Genomic DNA, 14410 nt, shown 5'->3' with positions numbered 1-14410 from the left:
TGTTCTGTTAATGGATTTTGTCTCATAAGGAGAACTTAAGACTGTGAGTTTTAAATTTGTTCTTTTCCCAGTTAGTCTGAAGAATTCTTTCTCTTTTAAATTGTTCTTGAAGGCTTTGATGCTTAGAAATAGGTGTTCTGTTATTTTTGTTTCCTGTTGTGATTAATGAGGTGCTTCCTTGCAACAAGAGGCAGAGGAGTGATTTCTGTTGCTATAATCCCAAAATTTTTTACAAGGAAATCTATTTTGAAGCAAATATGACGGACTTGATAAATGTTTATATTTGATAGAACTGTTTCTGTTTAAACTGAGTAGAATTTGGTCTTTCGTGTCATATAATATTTTTTTTAAATGTTGAAATGTTTATTCATATGTCTGTCTCTATTAACCACAAGATTTTGTTCTGCTTCTTAAATATTTTCAGGGAAGTATGGGTAGCATTACATGTATTGCTTGGAAAGGGGATATACTGGTTCTTGGAGATGTTGATGGAAACTTAAACTTCTGGGATTTGAAAGCTAGAGTGTCCAGGTATGAATGCAGATCAAGTCTGTCAAACATGAGATAATGAGTGTTAGAATTTGGGCTTCTTTCATCCTTCCTCATTTTTGTTCTTCACTGTAGGAGGTGTTTGAGGGGAAAATTTCAAGCATTTTGAAATAAAAATTCAGAAAATGCCTACTGTGTTACAGTTCTCTACATTTCAGCTTTTGTGTTTTCAGAAGAAGTAGCATTTAATGAAAGTTTTAAAACCAGCTAGGTATCTTTTTTACATTAAGTATTGTAGTATTTATTTCAAGCATTTAATCATCTTAGTTTTAATAATCTGTATAGCTGTTTGTGTGTGCACATACAGGTAGAGAGATTGTTCTCCTCCTCAGCCTGTGCAATATCAGGGTCTGCAGAGTTCATGGGAAGGATTTTATTGCCCACAATATGAGGTGGAGAGTGATTGATACTAATATTACACTTCCCTTTTCTCAGGGGGATCCCCACACACAGGAGTTGGGTGAAGAAAATCCGATTTGCCCCAGGGAAAGGAAATCAAAAACTTCTTGCCATGTACAACGATGGGGCAGAAATTTGGGATTCCAAAGAGGTGAGTGCCTGTGGATTTGATATTATTTTCAAAGCACACCTCTTACTTCTGAAAATCAGGGATTAAATTTTACAGAGTCATGATTTCTTGCTGACTGTTGTATGATGGAGTCCTACAACTTTTCTCAGAAGAATTTTACTTCCTATAAAGTGTTTTTAAACTGCCATCAATGAAAAGTACCTTTCACTCATAAAGCTGACAGTGTGTCTGAGTTCCTCTTTGTCACTCTCTTGGAATGGGTTTGAGGCAGACCTTGAACATTTAATGGGGAGTCCCCAGTTTTAGAATTTAATCTGTGGACAAGTGATTACTTTTACTACAGGTTTCTTAAATTCTGTGCGTAAGCAAGAATAGATTTAATTTGTTAGGGAATACCAGAAAACCAGACATTTTGTTCATTAACATTGTCTGGCTTCTCACCTTACTCTGAAATTCTGCAGTTATGTTCACAAATCTTTTGGGGTTTGGTTCATAGGTCTTTCAGGGGATGATAGTACCATGGGGGAGGAAAGATAATTGTAGTGTTTTAACTGAGCCCCCTGGACTAAGTTCAGGGTATGAGGGTGTGAAACAGGAATTTTATTTTTTTTCTTCTTGCTGTGTGATGAGCACCAGCTCCAAACTCAGGTACTTAATTGGTGCAATGTGAAAATCTGTTGGTGATAAGAGTTGGACAGCAGATATGAACAACTACTGTGAATTACATAAGCAGAGTAGAGTATTATCCCAGGAGTCTCTCCTTGAAGCACATTTGAATAGTTTTGTTGCCATAAGATGTTCCTCCCTCTTTTTTTTCTAGGCCAAAGGAGTTTCCTACATGAAAGCATTTAAAACTAAAATCACATTTTTCAGCTGATTTTAACTGAAAATCTTTCAGAAATCTGTAGTAATATTTTATGATCTCAGTCCTATTATAGATGTAATCATCTCCTTAGGACTTCAATTTTTGCCTACAACCAGTCCTAATTCTCTCACTCATGAAAATAATGGTGTCCTGGAGCTGTTGTACCTTGCATCTCTCTTACTCCTTGCTTTGCTCTACAACAAGTGAAAGGAAACAGCAGAATGTTGATTGCAGTGGAATTCTTGCTACTGTTTCCTTACATTAACAATTGTCATGTCCTGTGATGCTACAGAAGGGTTACAAAATGTCCAACTATTGTCCAGTTAAAAGGACAATTTAGAGTGTTTTGTTTCTCTGTCTTTTGTTTGTGGACAATGAACCATCCCATTCCCATAAAGTTCTGTTAATACTACGTCTAAGTGTATTTCTAGGCAGATTCAGTATTTACCAAAAAGGTGTATGTTAATGAAGAGCATGAATTAATTAGTAAGAACCTCACTCTGACCTTGATGCATGTGCTGGATCAGGGGACTGGAATTAAAGAGGGAATGTAGATTCCCACCAGTTCACCATGGAAATTTTAGGTCAGAAAAGACAACAAAAAGGCAGCTGTACAGCTGTGCTCAAAAGGATCTTTTCTCTCACCTCTAAATTGCGAAAAGTATTGTTTCAGGGCAACCACGTGACCTACTGCAAGGTTTCTAAATTCCCTGCTCTCCAGAAAAGACCATTATTAAAATGATTTCCAACTAACTTCAGAAAAGACCATTATTAAAATGATTTACAACTAACTTCACCTTTCAGTGTGAATTTTGAACTGTGCCTCGTGGGTGTGTGACACAGCCTTACACTGAGTGATGGAGAGCCTCCTAAAAATGCCAAATAACTTCCCCAGGTACAAATGGTGAGCAGTTTAAGGAGCGGGAGGAACGTGAATTTCCGGATCCTGGATGTGGACTGGTGCACGTCTGACAAGGTGGTCCTGGCATCAGATGATGGATGTATCCGAGTCCTGGACTTGTCCATGAAACCCTCCTGCTTCAGGATGGATGAACAGGACCTCATAGGTATGGTGATTTCATTTGGCTATCAGCTGGTAGGTGAAATGCACTTGTGATTTGAAAGGGGACCATAAATATGTTCAGCATTTCTGTTAGAACAGAAAATTGTCACATGTAGAGATTTTGATGCCTCTCTAGTGGTTTTCAAAGAAACAGATAAATGTTTTAGGCTTAGTTCATATGGATGTTTTTTAAACAACTCACACTTTTGAATATCTGAATTAGAATGAAAATGAACAAAATAAGAGCTTTTTGTGCAGAAAATCTGGGAAGGTGACTTAAAAAACATTGGTACATCACTTAGGTATCAGTACCTACATCACTGACATTCATGACATGATTCTGAAACGTTTGTAATGAGTGAAAATGTCTTTTCTGAATTTTTTTCAGGTATCAAAGGCAGTTTGTAGACTGATTCATTGCATTTCTCACATTGTTCTTTTACTTTTTTGCCATATGTTTAAGAAGGGAAATTAAATATTTAACTAGTTAACTAAGCTACTTTTTTTTTTATTACTAATGTTCCAAATAACTGCTTTTGTTGTCATCTTTGAGTCAATCCTACCTTTACTCATAGAATTTCCTTAAAACATTAGATTCCCTTAATGTAGGTTCTAACTGAGACATATTTGAAAAGTTGTGATGTGGGGAGCTGTGGAATGCTTGAGAGAACATGTAATTTATCACAGCTATTTTTGCTATCAAATGAATGTTCTGTAATATTAAGTTGTAAAGATTAATGTTGTAAAACCAAGCACACTTCAGTTAGGATGTGCCAGCTGTCAGGTTGCCTGTGATTTAGCTGTCCTGCCTCTACACTACTGGTAATCTTTTAATTACAGAATCACATTTGCTGGATTCCTGCATCATTCAGTGCATACAAAGTGCAGGGAATTTCTGAATATTTAATAATGTTGGTGCTTGTTTTACTCCTCAGTCACTGGTTGCATTTCCTGCACAGTCACCCAAACCTTGTACTGAATACAGAGTTACTGACTTTTAAATTTGTGTGACAGCAGTTAATCCTATAATTTTCATCTTATTTCTCTGCTAAGACAGACAGGTATTAAACATCCCAACATCCTTTCCAGATGATGGGTGCTAATCTTGTATTCTACTGTAGAAACCACAGGGGCAAAGCAGAACTAACCATGCCTTTGGGCACAGCTTTCCTTGTTTTCCAGCTTGCCCCTGTAGTAGCAATAATCATTGTATAAAGCTCTACTTCATGGCACTGAAATGTATTCCAGGAGTCTGTGGCTAAATCCAGTATGGAATGTCCTGAAATTCTCATTAGAGGATGGTTGATAACCCTGTCCCTCCTATGAAATGTTTTTGCCTGAGTGTACAGATAAGCTTTTATATCTAGTAACCTGGGCTGAGTATATGAAAAGACTGTTATTCATGATTTTCTTCTGCTGGCAAACAAGGTGGGACATTTTCTGTTTCCTGAACACAGTGTTATTGCACATTAACCACTCCAAAATGAATCTTTTCCTTTTGTTTCAGAACCTGCCTGGTGTCCCTATCTGCTTGTTCCAAGGGCTTCATTAGCTTTAAAAGCATTCCTGTTGCATCAGCCATGGGATGAGAAATATTCTCTGGATATAATGGACGTGTAAGAAGAAATATTTGTCTTATTATTTTTTAAATCCTACGTATTTTGTTGGTCTTTCTTTGCAAATAACTATCAGGTATATAAGTTTTCTCAATCTTCAGGACAGTCAAAAGGATAAGTTCAATATTTATTGCTAAAAGTAATAAATAGAAAAGGCTTTAAGGTCAATTATTTTATTTATTTTCGCTTTCAGTAGCACTTGAAAACTGCCTCAGTAGCTATAGAAAACTGCTCTCTGCTTTAAGGTACGGGCAATATTTTGGTCATTTGCAGGTTATTTTAATAACTGTGTGTTCTCTTTGTTCTCTAGAAGGTAATATAGTGGTCAGAGTTGGTTCCTGAAGTGTAACTGGAAGTGATACTCTGATAATCTGATAGGCCTGTCTGTACATCTTCACAGGAGCACATTTTGTATCCTATATTGTGTTTGGGTACTGCCTGTTGGCACAGAATGATGCTCCAGGCATTGTCATTTTCATTAATTTTAAGGTTAATGAATAAAAGAAAAATGGGAAAAGAAAGATTGGCACTGGCTCTGAGAGTGAGAGAAAGCAAAACCAATCTTGCATTACTGTTTTGGAACTAGGAACCAAAGAATCTTTCATGAGTGGCTTACCATAAAAATGTGAAAGATTGTTTCCTTATATGTTCTTGTGTTTTTTCTACTACTTCCATTTCAGTTAATTCTGTCATTTTTGTAATATAAGAAACCTTTTTCTTTTTTTTTTCTTTGTTTTTTTATCCAGAGATTATCCAGAGAATGAAAATATTAAAAACCTTCTTCAAGAGCAGTTAAATTCATTGTCCAAGTAAGAATTTTCCTATTATTACTTGAGTAATGTCCAGAATTCTGAAAAGGCAAAAAACCTGAAGTTTTTGGCAATTCACAGCTTTAAGGAGAAAGAATGCTTTTTGTCTCTCTAAAGATGAGCTTGAGTCATGACAAGTTTTTATTTTAAACAAAGTTAATTTTTATGTAACTCTTAAAATTGGTGCTTCAAAGATGCTGATTAGTGTCAATATATATTTGGAGCTGACCAGTGAGCATTTGGAATTTTTTAAGCAGTACTTCCCAGGCATGTGTGGTTCTTTGATGTTGGTCCAGGCACTGCTACTTAAATACTTCAGGGTTTGTTAGGATATTTAATTCTTCTCTGAGGAAGAAAAGACAAACAGTTCTAAAAATCCTTTATTGAAGATATATTTCAGAATAATATTCGTGCACATTGCTCTGCTTGCACAGCAAACAGATTTTGACATTCCATTTAAACCATGAAAACTGTAGTTAAAGCTTCCTTTAGTAGGACAGAAAAGGTAACAGCATATTTCTACCCAGTCTGAAACATATGTAGGAAACTTAAATTCATGCATGTGTATCCTTTATGAATTATTAGTAATTGAATTAATGCTGGAATTAGTAGAATTACTGCAGACTAATTTATAGCTTCATGTACATCCTTGTGCTGTTTCCCTTTATTGCAAGGACAGGGAGTTCCTCATGGACTCACTGGACTTTGCTCCTTGACATCAGTTATATCTCAAATTATATATAACTGTTTTCACAGATTTTAATTCAGAAAGGAAATTGAGGTTTGATTTTTTTTTCAGTTTGCGTGTGATATAACCTGTTAGTGTTGGAAACCAACCAGCCAGAAAAACTTGCACAGCATTTTATTGATTATTTGTGGCCTTCTCTTTTGCAGTGACATAAAGAAACTTCTGCTTGATCCAGATTTCACTCTCTTGCAAAGGTGTCTCCTGGTTGCCAGGTAGTAGAGATTCAGATAATTTTACCAAATGTTTTCTGGTTAAATCTTGATGCTCTTAATGCATATGAATGAGCTGAAGTTTAGGAACTCAACCAAATCTTAACTCCTAAACTTCTTTGTCACTCATGTATTAGAGTGTTTTTAGAACCAAGAATGGAGATTTTACCTTACTGAAACATAATTTTATTTGCTTAATGGATACAGAGAACTTCCCTCAGTCTTGGTGGTACTTTTAGAAATGCAGTTCTGCCAACTGTGTTACATTTACTTGTGCAAGGCCCAAAAATGTGAATCAGAACTTTCACAACAGATTATATGCAAACAGGGGTGGGCCTGATTTTTATTTCAAATGTGTTTGTTCCCTGTGGTTCTTCTGCCTAAACTGAACTAATTTTAGTCTGTCTGTATTGAAAGATGTTTTTCAAACTTAGTAACTTGTGGTTGAAAGAAGATACTAATGATTAAGTATAAAATAATAATAAATATCAATTTCCACTTATTTCTGTGCTGAACATTCCCTGAGCTTAATTGCTAATATAACTTTCCTTATTCTTCTCTTGTAGTTTGTCCCATTAATGCAAAGTACTTGTGATCTCCACAAGAATGCATTGATTTTGTAAAAAATTAAATGTGTCGTATTTTTATGTGACAGATAAAAAAAATACAAACTATTTGACATCCTGATTTGTGTCTTCTCAGGCTGTATGGGGATGAATCTGAACTGCATTTCTGGACTATTGCTGCCCACTATTTGCACAGCCTGTGCCAGGAAAAACCTGAGAAACCCAGAGACACAGTAGTCCCTCAGGAACAGCTGGTTAATCCTTTGGATATCTGCTATGATGTACTGTGTGAAAATTCCTACTTCCAGGTATTTCAAAAAGTCCAAAAACAAATTTAATAAGAATGTCATCAGCACAATAAACACTCAGTGTTGTAACCCTCTTATCCTAGAGCATTTTCTTGGACATATTTCACTTTTCTTAGTGACATACCACTCTGGATTAAATAATTCCCTGTTACTTAAAAACAGGTGATGTTACAAAAAGCTCTCAAAATACTTACATGTCTTTTAGATGCTTTTTTTATTTCTTACAGTAGACTTATATTTAAAATATTTTTTCCTCCTTCCTCCAGAAATTCCAGCTGGAAAGAGTAAATCTCCAAGAAGTGAAGAGATCAACGTATGATCATACCAGGAAATGTGCTGATCAACTTCTCCTCTTGGGCCAGGTTTGTGGGTAATATTTGAATTTTTTATTCTTCTTCTTCCCCTGTCTGTTTAAATGTTTCTCTTCCTTTTATAACTCTACAAAAGGAAATAAATGGCTATAAATAAAAATTAATTCCACATATTAATTTACATTATATTCATGATGGGTTTTAAGTGCTATCCTTACTTTGGATGCTTTATTGAAATTATTGCTACACCAGTAGATATTTTTATAGTGTGGTTTAGAATAACTTTCATTTGCTCCAATGTCTTAAAAAGGGTAAAAATTGAAAGACTTTTAAACAGAAGTGAATATGTTGTGGTCAAAGTTCTATTTTTTCTCTTGCCAGACTGACAGAGCAGTGCAACTGTTGTTAGAAACCAGTTCAGAGAATGCACATTATTACTGTGATTCACTCAAAGCTTGTTTGGTCACAACTGTCACCTCATCAGGTCCCTCTCAAAGCACCATTAAACTGGTAGCAACCAACATGATAGCCAATGGAAAGCTTGCAGGTAAAGTATCACTTTCTATTTGCTTATAAACTAGTAATTCTGATCATTATTAAGGTTGCCAATAGAAACAGGAGAGCAGAGAGTCCTGTTGTAGTAGATCTATATGCTGCATATATTACAGCTTGTGCTACCTTTTTTAGCTAACACAAGTTAACCCAAAAATAATCAGTGACTTCTAAAGTTCAACTGGTTTTGATTAATTTTCGTTGGAAAAGTTACTTCTGGAGTAAATCTTGTGGTAGTTGTTTGCAGAAAAGAGGCTGAGCACATCAAGGTATGTATTTTCCACTTTTCCAGTTAAAGAATTGATTAAAATTTGGTGTCCTGTTACAAAGATGAAATATGGCCTTGGTTTCCTTTTTAGTTCAGACCTTGTTTCAAAACATGTGTTTTCTTACAAGTACAGGTTAATTTTGCTTCATGCAAGAGCTGTTCACCATATAACAATTGACTGAAATGCTCAAAGATATGCAGAGAATGTACAAATGTCTGTACTTGCCTGGAAAAATACTTTCCACTCAGTAGACAACACTTCACTGTCAATACATTATGGACAACATTGTAAATTAAGTAAATACATTTAATGGCTAATCCTTTATTTTAATTTAAAGACCATTATCCCTTTATGAGAGATAATGTGAACCCCTTGTCATTTTTATTTAGAGCAAATACAAATGAGAGCTTTGTGTGGGAAAAGATCCAGTAGCTGACACCCAGAAATTAGGAGTTTTCAACATCTTTCTGTGCTGATAAGGAAACAGAGATGCTTTTTGGGGGGGGATGAATGACCTGATCCCACTTTTTTCCCCCCTAACTTACTCTGTGGAGTGGTTTTTTTTCTCCAGAGGGTGTCCAGCTGCTGTGTCTCATCGACAAGGCTGCTGATGCCTGTCGCTACCTGCAGACCTACGGCGAGTGGAATCGTGCAGCTTGGCTGGCAAAGGTGTGTCATTCCCCAGCTTCCAGTTTGCCAAACTACCTCCTCAGCATATGTATGAAGGCTGATGAGGGTGCTGAAGTGCTCCAGAGTTAAATAACTGAAAAGTTAAATCAGTTTGAAATATCATCATCAGTTCTTCCCATGTCTTAAGCTCCAACGAGCCAATCCATTCAATCAGCTTTGGCAGGTTCTTCAGCCTTTTAACTCCACAAAAAGGGCCTAAAAAGGGTTGGAATACTCAATTTTCTAATTTTTGAGCAGTGGTTTGTGAAGTTGCACATAGCTGCAGCAGTACAGAGTTTGTAATGATCTACAAATCCACCTCTGGAAGTCAGTAAGCAACGAGGCAGTGGATTTGTGCTGAGCTCCGTGTGATGTGTGCTCAGTTCAAACTTAGCACCACTCATAAATTTGCATCACCACCTGTTTTGGTTTGCAGATATAATTACAGTAAGACTACCCAGACACAGCATTACCTCCCCACGTTATAATTGGCAGGAGTCAGTAAGGATTTTTCATTGTCTCTGATGAAGTTTCTGTTATGTTTCCTGAAGAAAGCATGGCAAATTTGTACTTAGATTTTCTAAATGAGTGAATCCTGCTTTTAAGAAAAATTAAGGTGTTTTGTCCTTAAGTCTTCAGTAAGGGGTGAAGATTTCTAACTTCTTCATACTTGGGACTTTTAAAAACTTGGGGTAAAAATAACGTTAATCACATGTAAAAATTCAGTGACCCGAGGGGAGTACTTTTATACCTAGATATTTCTCAACTTCCTTTATGTTGTATTAATTCAAGGGATAGGTGTACTTTTTATTAATAACTGATAGTTTCAGCAGCTTTTCCTTCTGACACCTTGGCTTTCCCACCTCCCCAAGGTCCGTTTGAACTCGGAGGAATGTGCTGACGTGCTGAAGCGGTGGGTGGATCACCTTTGCTCTCCACAAGTCAACCAGAAGTCCAAGGCCATTCTTGTCCTCCTGTCTCTTGGATGCTTTACAAGAGTGGCAGAGATGTTGCACAGGTAAAGATGGAACAGCACAACCTGTGTTTAATTTTGTCCAAAATCAGACAAGATGTAGTGACTCAGATGTCAAGGGGGGCTCTGCAGTTCCTGATGTTTGTTTCTCCTTTAGCATGTTTTTCTGGAATTAACTTCAACCTCAGCATTGCATCATTTCTGTGGGCTGCAACTGATACATTTTTAAATTTACTGCAGGCTTTAAGATTGCAAGCACCCACTGACCATGCAGCAATGATTTGTAGTAACTGTGATTTTTTTCTGAGTAATTTGAGCCTTGATCTTTCAAACTGCATCAAATGCGAGTTACTTGAGTGCAAGGGAAGATGTGAGAAAGTTTTAGAAAACCTCTGTGCAAGTGTTTTGGTGCAATGTCCTGGTTTGTATCCTAACAAATGATTCTCTCTTTTTTTTCCCATTTCTCAGCATGAGGTACTTTGATAGAGCAGCTTTATTTGTAGAAGCTTGTCTGAAGTACGGGGCATTTGAAGTTAATGATGATACAAATATCCTTTTCTTTGAAATCCTGTTTGCATCTGTGTGGTCATACACAGTGAGTATGTGTGAGCCAGTGTTAGATGAACTAGTCTGCACAGAAATAGGAGTTCCAGCTTTTATTTTCCAGGTTGTGCAACTTGAGGGAAGTATAAAGAAACAAGTGAAAAGGTGCAATTTCCATTATTACCTTGTCCTGATGGCCTGTGAGGTCTGGAATACAAACTAAAACTGAAAAAAATACAGTGATAGGAGAGAAAAGAGGGGATGATAAAATGCTCTTGGAAATAATTGCTGCAGCCTGTGTAGTGCAATCAGTGGTTCAGTTACCTTTTAAACATTTTATATCAGGGGAAAAAACCCCAACCTTTATTGAACCCCTTTGTAGACCATCATATTGTTTCAGTGGTTGATGAAAGGAGTCAGTTCTGAGACAGTGCAAACAAAGAAATTAAAGGTCACTATCAGTGAACTGAAAATGCAGTAAGTATCATAAAAGGTGTCTGAAGAATTGCTCAGTAAAATCTGCACATCTGACCTGGTGTTCTGGAAACACTGAGCAGTGTCTGAAATGTTTGTACTGTATGCAATAAATAATAATGCATAATAATATTACATATGTAAGTCATACCTGATCCTGGTTTGTGGAGTCATCACTGATGTCAGCTTGTAAATAGAAAAAGACACTAATAAGTCATGTAGATAACTCAGAGTCTAATTAACAAACAAATCCTATAATGTGACCTTAATTTATTTTTTAATTTCTACTCCAAGTTACACCATTGTGTCATGGTAGGTATTTATGCATATCTGAAATATATCTGTTGTAGTTTATATGACTCTACACATTGCTTGATATTCATTCAACAGTAGGATTTAAAGCAACTTTGTTCTCTTTATTTGTGCTGAAAAGTATTGGATTAACACAACTGACAGCCATTTCACACTGGGAGGGCAAAGGAGTAAGAAGGAAAAAAAAGGATTCTGAGTTTTTTCATTGTGCTGTTAATTTGTGTTTTCCTTAATGCTTCATTTACATAAGTTGATCCATGCTGTGTATGCAGATTATGCCAGAAGCTTGAAGATGCTGGGCTTCAAACAGGGAGCTGTTCTCTTTGCCTCCAAAGCAGGAGAAGCTGGGAAAGAGTTACTGACTGAACTCAAACAGCCCAAGGAGGAAGTGACTCAGGAGTAAGAATTTCATGTTTGTCAGCTGATCTGGCTTGTCAGACTGAGATTCCACTGTGTGAAAATACATCTTTCTCTTGGATCACTCTAATAGCTGATTTGTGTGATTTGAGCCCATACTGTTAAATGTGTTTGAAGTCAGAATTAAGAACTGTGGCGTTGTTTCTTTTTGGTAAAATTGTCTCCACTTTCACAAGAGGGGAAAGAAGCCTGTGATAAAATTATACAAGAATATTTCAACTTCTTCAACTGTAGCAGGAATGAGATTTTAAAGTGTGCTGAAAGTGTTGCATACCTGTGTAAAAGTCCAGTCCATTTACTTCTAAAAATCAAACCTTTATAGGACTTCAGTACTGTTGTATTTATATGTATAAATGATTGAGCCTGTACTATAAAATTATAAATATATTTAAAAATAAACACAGATCACAAAGCACATGGTTCTTCCCTGGAACATTGTGTTTTCTCAGTCCAGTTTTTCAGTTTAAAATTCCTGTTATTTCAGATCAGTTCACTGTACTGTCATTTCATAACTGTCTGGAATGGAATCTGTAACAGGTTCACTTACCAATGTTACTCTCCTGACATTCCAAAAATCCATGAGATGTCCTTTTTTTTCAATTAAGGTGTTGTTCTGTTCCATGTTAGTGTTAAGTGTGCACTCCCTGCACAGCTTGGGAACTAAATTCTGCCTTGTGTTGCCTGGGTCATGGGATCAAAGGCTGGGAGAAGTATCCCAGGAGCAGCAGGGTGGGCTCCTGCAGGACAGGCAGGACACTGCTGGTGCTGCCCCAGTCACTGTTTTGTTTGTTATTTGAATGTGTGATTAACAATATGATCCAAAAAGCCAAAATTCTGGCTTTTTCATTAGATCCTTCTAACCCTAACACATCTGATGATCCAGATACTCGAGGATGCCACCAAAATCATATCCTCCCATTTGTCTGCCAGCGTTTCAGTATTTAAGTATTTGTTTGCATTATTGTTTCTTGTGTCAGATGTATCTTTTCTGTGTGTTACTGGTGAGGAATTTTACAGCTGGGGAGCTGTAAAAGTGACATTGCCCTTGCAAATTGAAGACTGTGGCGTGGGAAAAATAGTCTGGGCTAAAAAATTAAGTTCTTCCTTTTCCCACCTTTTTGGAGCTACTGAAGTTTAATATGTTGTAGTGAAAAGAATCATGTAAAATGTCTCTCGTTTGAATGTAATTGGTGGCTTATCTACTTATCTAATCCAATCTACACTGGATTCTCCTTATGTTTGAGTATTGTGGATATGTGTTCTACATTCCTTCCTGGAGGAGCATCAGCTTTGGGACATCTCTAACTGCACAAACTTTTTGGTTCAAATCTAAAATAACGTTTCCAATAAAACTGGAAAAGTTGGACTTGTCAATAATCTTGTGGAATATAAATTGAAAACGTGAGTTTCATCACTCTGAGTAGAAAAGTGAGAGTTATAATTGCAATGTATCTTCTTTTTTCCTGCCACATCTTACATAGATCATAAAATACTTTGTTCAGTGTATGGTGAACTGTGTTCTAGTTACTGTAGCTTGGGAAAATAAGTACACAAGAAAATTTGCCTTAAGTATTAACTGGTGAGAAACAGAATTAAGTAAAATTTGACTGTCATTACCAGTGGCCTAAATTCTGTCTCACATTGACCACTCCAACACTCCTCAATCTCTGCTCTTATTTTTCCCAGCAGTGCTCGTGGATGGGGTTACTCCAGAGTTACTGTGAGCACACACAGGCTTGTTCTGTGACAGATCAAGTTCAGTTGTTTGTCAGTGAGTCTCTGGAATAAATCTGCTTTAATATACAGTTGGATTTGTAACTGATGTTTTTAAGGAAACACATTTCAAAGGCCTTTTAATACTGAATGTTTCTATAAAGTGTGCAGGCTGCAGAATACTGTGTGACATCCCCTTGATGATGAAAATGGAGTGTAAAAGTGAAAAGTTTATTTAGATAATGTTGCAGTCTCACTACAATAATAAAAAGATTTTTAAAATATCTGTGTGTCTTGATTTAATACAACACCATCATCTGCTGCCCTGGGATTGAATGTTGATTGTGTAACCATTGTCATTGTGCTTTCAGGACAGGAACAATGCTCAGGGCTGGGTTTAACAGGGGAAGTGATTATCCTTTGTGCAACTGAGTCACATTTTCCATATTAGTACTAATGAAACATTGTGTTTGTGTAGTATTAATTCCCAAGCTTTACTAGCAAACATAAAATTTGTGTGGGTTAAATTAGAGCAGGACATGGGCTGCACATCCTGATTTTTGAAAAGCACGGAAATAAGTGATGAAAGAAAATCCCTCCCTTTCTGTTTTTATGCTGCCCCATAAACAGTCTTAGAAAGGAAGGCAAGTTGAGGTTTTCTTTCAGTCTTGAAAATCTTAGATGAGTGATTATGATTATGTGATATTAGGTTTATTTCCATGCTATTTGTTGAAATTGTCGGGCCCCTTTCATAGGTTAAAATTCCCCTTCCACTTTTCTGTTTTCTCCTCCTTCCCTGTGAATGCACCAGCAGAATGTGAGATCCAGGATGATGGGAGAGGAGCAACTCCTGAGCAGGGAAACCCAGGGTTATCTGTCAGACAAACTCAGCAGGTGGTAAAGGCAAGGTTGTCA

The 14410-nt window shown here is 36.7% G+C and overlaps 1 protein-coding gene across 2 annotated transcripts in view; it reads left to right on the top strand.

Moving 5' to 3' along the window:
• The window catches only part of WDR11 (WD repeat domain 11), a 39617-nt gene extending 25840 nt beyond the window's left edge, over nucleotides 1-13777 (top strand). For both annotated transcript variants that reach the window (XM_027655264.1, XM_027655263.1), the window contains exons 17-29: nucleotides 425-531; nucleotides 985-1099; nucleotides 2839-3010; nucleotides 4514-4622; nucleotides 5369-5431; nucleotides 6326-6391; nucleotides 7091-7262; nucleotides 7529-7624; nucleotides 7955-8120; nucleotides 8966-9063; nucleotides 9936-10081; nucleotides 10505-10584; nucleotides 11611-13777. In XM_027655264.1, the coding sequence (XP_027511065.1) occupies nucleotides 425-531; nucleotides 985-1099; nucleotides 2839-3010; nucleotides 4514-4622; nucleotides 5369-5431; nucleotides 6326-6391; nucleotides 7091-7262; nucleotides 7529-7624; nucleotides 7955-8120; nucleotides 8966-9063; nucleotides 9936-10081; nucleotides 10505-10584; nucleotides 11611-11768 (1548 nt within the window). In that variant the 3' untranslated portion in view covers nucleotides 11769-13777. The remainder of the gene's footprint in view (nucleotides 1-424; nucleotides 532-984; nucleotides 1100-2838; nucleotides 3011-4513; nucleotides 4623-5368; nucleotides 5432-6325; nucleotides 6392-7090; nucleotides 7263-7528; nucleotides 7625-7954; nucleotides 8121-8965; nucleotides 9064-9935; nucleotides 10082-10504; nucleotides 10585-11610) is intronic.
• Nucleotides 13778-14410: the final 633 nt, after the last annotated feature.

Source organism: Corapipo altera, unplaced genomic scaffold (genome assembly GCF_003945725.1).
Source record: "Corapipo altera isolate COAL_440 unplaced genomic scaffold, ASM394572v1 180, whole genome shotgun sequence".
In the NCBI taxonomy this organism is placed as follows: Eukaryota; Metazoa; Chordata; class Aves; order Passeriformes; family Pipridae; genus Corapipo; species Corapipo altera.
Note: the sequence above shows the minus strand (reverse complement) of the source record. Positions and strands in the feature narration are given on the sequence as shown.